Raw genomic sequence first — 4,228 nt, forward strand, 5'->3', positions numbered from 1 at the left:
TCTCCACAGACTGCCAGTGTGGGGGCCAGGTGCCAACATGGCCGAGTGGCCTTCAGACCTCTCTGGCCAGCTCAGCAAGGTTCCCTGGTGGTGCCGCGGGTCGGGAGGCAGGCTGCACTCCACTAGAGAAAGCTGAGGCTGTCCGTCTGTTCCTATGGAGCTGCTGAGTCCTGGCCCCTCGGAGCAGCCCTCTCTGTCCTGCAGGTTCCCAGTCGGTCTGCACCACACCCAGATGTCCCTATAGGCCTGCGAGGAGCAGAGAACTGCACCCAGGAACGTGGGGGCGGGCATTGTAGGCCCCACGAGGCCTCTTGGGAGGGAGGTTGGCAGAGCCAGTGAGCTGGGGCCTGCTCCTAGTAAAAGCCCTAAAGGAAGTGTTTACCTCGTGGTGCTGCAGTCATGGGACGTTTGCTCCCAGGTTCCCGGAGGACCTGGGATTCCAGACAGACTCACAGTGCTCTGGGGATCCCATCGGCGTTGTCCTACAGTGGGCCGTGGCTGCTGATGGCTCCCATGCCCCCATCCTGTCTTCCAGGACCTGGCGACCATGGTGGAGCAGTTGGCACGGTTCCTGGGGGTGTCGTGTGACAAGGCCCAGCTGGAGTCCATGACGGAGCACTGTCACCAGCTCGTGGACCAATGCTGCAATGCTGAGGCCCTGCCTGTGGGCCGGGGTATGCACCTGTCCCCACCTGTCTCCTACCAGGCCCCTGTGCCTGCTCTCTCGGCCCCTGTGTTTGTAGGGACAAGGTGACCATCGGGAGCCCTGTGCCCTGGTAGCACCTTGGAGCTGTTGGTGTCTGGGCCTGGTGGCGGCTTCGTGCTGGGTGTGTCTGAGCAGAAGTAGGGCCAGAGCTGGTTTTGTACCCTGACGCTTCAGTGCACAGGGCGGGCCTATAGATCCTGAGCCTGCAGCCAGCTTGTGGGTGGGGAGACTGTCTCCACTCAAGGAAGTTGTCTTCCCTCATTCACCCATCTGTCCAGTAGGTGTCTCCAGGCCTGGAGTGGTGGGTGTACAGAGTGCAGCGGGGAGACGGGTACACAGAGGGCCTTGAGGAGGGGAGTGTACACAGAGGGCGGGGGGCAGGGGGTGGAGAGGGAGAACCCAGAGGGCCCAGGGGAAGAGGATATACACAGAGGGCGGAGTAAGGGGGTGGTGTACAGAGAGGGCCCTGGGGCAGGGATACACAGAGGGCCCCGGAAGGTGGGTGTATCAGAAGGCCCCAGAGAGGCGGGTGTAACAGAGGCCTTTTGGAGGCAAGGGTACACACAGGCTCTTGCAGGGTACTTTACACAGAGGACCCGGGGGAGGTGGGCTACACAGAGGGTCCCCTGGAGGTGAGTGTACACGATTGGGGCAGGGGACATGTTTACATAAAGTGCCATGGCTGGAGGGGGCACAGGTTTATACTGAGGGTCTAGGGGAGGAGGCAGGGACAGGTCTCACAGAGGGCCAGGTAGGCCTGAAGAGCTCAGCCTCTGGAGCGACCTTGTGGACCTGAATCTGTCCTAGTTGGGGACGATGTTTTGGGCGAGTCATCTCTGGGTCCACATATCTACATGTGGTGTTGGGTAGGGTTAGCAGTGGCTCTGTGAAGAGCACAAACTCCTGAGTCCTAAGCTAGGCTGAGGACAAAAACCACCCTCTCCTAGGTCGTTTGGAACTTGCCTGGCTGCTGAGAGGAATTGGGGGGTGGGCGGGCAGTACATGAGGTTCCGTGCCCATCTTACAGATGAAGAGTAGAGGGGCCCCAGCCCTTGTCAGCACAGCTGCCCCCAAGGGAGTGCCCTTAACAGCCAAGCAGTCGCCCTCTGGGAAGAAGTGAGCTAAAACCAGCGTGTTTTGTGATTTGTCTCCTGGCTGCATCTTCACAAATATTTATGATTTAAAATTGATTTGCTCTTTTTTAATTTTGCTTTTCACTGTGTTTTGTTACCCTTGAATGTGACCTTCTCCAGAATAGCCCTCTTTGGCTCGTTTGTGTGGTAAGGAAGCGTCGAGAACATACTGGGAGCCCATATGCTGCTTCTGATGTGTCGAATTTTATCATCGTTTACCTTGGTTTCGTTTTATTTCCGTTCTTTGGTTTTGTTTTCTTTTAGCACATTGCCCGTTGGCTCAGAAGGCCTCCTGTGTTGGTGGGGATGCAGGGGCATGAGTAGCCAGCTTGCGTTTCATTCATAGCCCATCATACATTGCACTGTTTTGATTCCAAATCATAAACCAGGTAGGTGGCTCCTCCCATGAGGTCTCTCAGCTGAGGAAAATACAGAAAACTGTGTATTCGGGATGTATGGTGGCTCAGAAGCATCTAGCTCTCTCCCTTAAGTCTCAGTAGAGGGCAGCAGGAACCGCTTTTCTTGGATTTCCTCTCTCCATCCCTGGTAGATAATGTCTCTTCATCAGAGAGAAAGTTCTGTTGAATGTGCTTGGTCAGCGTTTGCAGAGGCCCTGATGAGACAAGGGTGGCATGAAGAACACCACTGATGTAGGTGTTTTCTGGGGACAGTCTGAGGCGGGTCAGGTCCCAGAGGTGCTGACAGTGGAAAGATTCCAGGGGAGCCTCCCAGGCCCACCTGAGGTCATTGGGAAGCTGGGAGGCTTAGCTGTCCACACTTCTGTGTCCCGGAGCATCCGTGGCTCCAGGAAACAAGTCGGACGGACGGGATGTGTGGAAGCCGCCCTCCTGACAGCAGCTGTGCCTGCCCACACTGACTCCACATTGGGGGGTAACAAGGAAGGCGGGTTCTGCAGTGTGTGTGACATTTTTAGAACTGTCTTTCCCCCGCCCCCTCCAAGCTTCCCCCATGACCTGCACATCCGTGTGTGGGGTCAGTCCTCCTCCATGGTCACCATGTCACGAGAGTGATGTACATTCTGTGCCTAATTGTGTCCACTTAAGCTCCCTACCCAAGGAGCTCTGGTAGCGTAGTGGTTACGAGTTGAACTGCTAACCTCAAGGTCAGCAGTTCAAAACTACCAGCTGTTCTGCGAGAAAAAGATGAGGCTTTCTGCTCCTGTAAATATTTACAGCCTCGGAAACCCTGTACAGGGCCACTATGAGTCGGAACCGACCACGGCACATAACCACCACCACCACCAAGCTCCCTACCCAGGGCTTGTCAGGACTGGTGTCTTCAAAATCTCCACCCTGGGCCCACCCATAGGGGCTTCCTTTGCGCCACAGAATTCTTTGCCTTTGGGCCAATTTTTTTCCGGGTTCAGATTCTCCAGGAACAAATAGAGCTGTGGGGCCTGGGAAAGAGTGGGGTAACAGAGGACCAAAGCCCCCGTGATGCCCACGAAGGGCAGGGATCCAGCAGACAGCGGCCACTCTGGAGCTGCACTCTTAGCTGTGAGGGGAGTCCCTCTCACCCAGGGCCAGGAAAGGTGTGATAGTCGGATCGCTGCTAGGGGACCCAGTGGGGGTGTTGGTCAGAAGGCCTGTCCTGTGCCCCAGGAATCCATCTGGAGCCACAAAGAGCCAATCCCAACGCCTGGTGGCCCCGAATCCCAGCCAATTCTGTTCCCACTTGTGTTTCAGGAAGAGTCGGGCTGTGGAAAGACATCTTCACTGTCTCCATGAACGAGAAGTTTGACTTAGTGTACAAGCAGAAGATGGGCAAATGTGACCTCACGTTCGACTTTTACTTATAAAAACTAACAGCAAACGTGCATGCTCACCATCCCCAGACACCCTCCCAGCTAACTTCCTATCTGCACTCACGAATTACCCGCTGGACAGACTCTAGGCCGAGTACCCCACCAGAGGGGGAGCCAGGGAGCCAGTAGGAGAGGCCGGACGCCCACAGCTGCCCCGCGCTCTGCCTCAGTGACGGCGACCCGTGCCCTGAGTGTGAAGCCTGCGCAGCGAGCGTGGACGCCTGTTACAGCGCCCGGTGGTTATTGTATTTGAGAGAGCTTTTCACCGGGAGTCAAAATAAATGTCAGTCAACCAAATAAAAGTTCATTTCCCGGGGAGCTGGGAACAACCCACAGCCCCATGGCACAAGGGTGACCCAGCTCAGCATGTGTTTGTTGTTTGTGGTCCAAGGCACAGCCATGCAGTTGTCCCGTGGCCCTGAGAGGAGAGAGACGAGTTTGGAGTTGTGTGTAGGAGAGATCTGTTTGTTCGGACAGGAGTTCAGTTCTTTGTAACCTTCCCAAAGTAAAGCAGAAACTTCACTATCCGCTCCCTCCCTGCAGCCCACTACCTTGCAGGTGACT

General features: G+C 56.0%; 1 protein-coding gene across 1 annotated transcript in view; it reads left to right on the top strand.

Moving 5' to 3' along the window:
- The window catches only part of SULT4A1 (sulfotransferase family 4A, member 1), a 31,963-nt gene extending 28,178 nt beyond the window's left edge, over window positions 1–3,785 (top strand). The window contains exons 6-7 of the mRNA XM_006866843.1: window positions 536–674; window positions 3,546–3,785. Coding sequence (XP_006866905.1) covers window positions 536–674; window positions 3,546–3,658 — 252 coding nt within the window. The 3' untranslated portion in view covers window positions 3,659–3,785. The remainder of the gene's footprint in view (window positions 1–535; window positions 675–3,545) is intronic.
- The last annotated feature ends 443 nt before the right edge of the window (window positions 3,786–4,228 follow it).

The sequence above is a fragment of the Chrysochloris asiatica genome, unplaced genomic scaffold, assembly GCF_000296735.1.
Source record: "Chrysochloris asiatica unplaced genomic scaffold, ChrAsi1.0 scaffold00097, whole genome shotgun sequence".
Classification (NCBI taxonomy): domain Eukaryota; kingdom Metazoa; phylum Chordata; class Mammalia; order Afrosoricida; family Chrysochloridae; genus Chrysochloris; species Chrysochloris asiatica.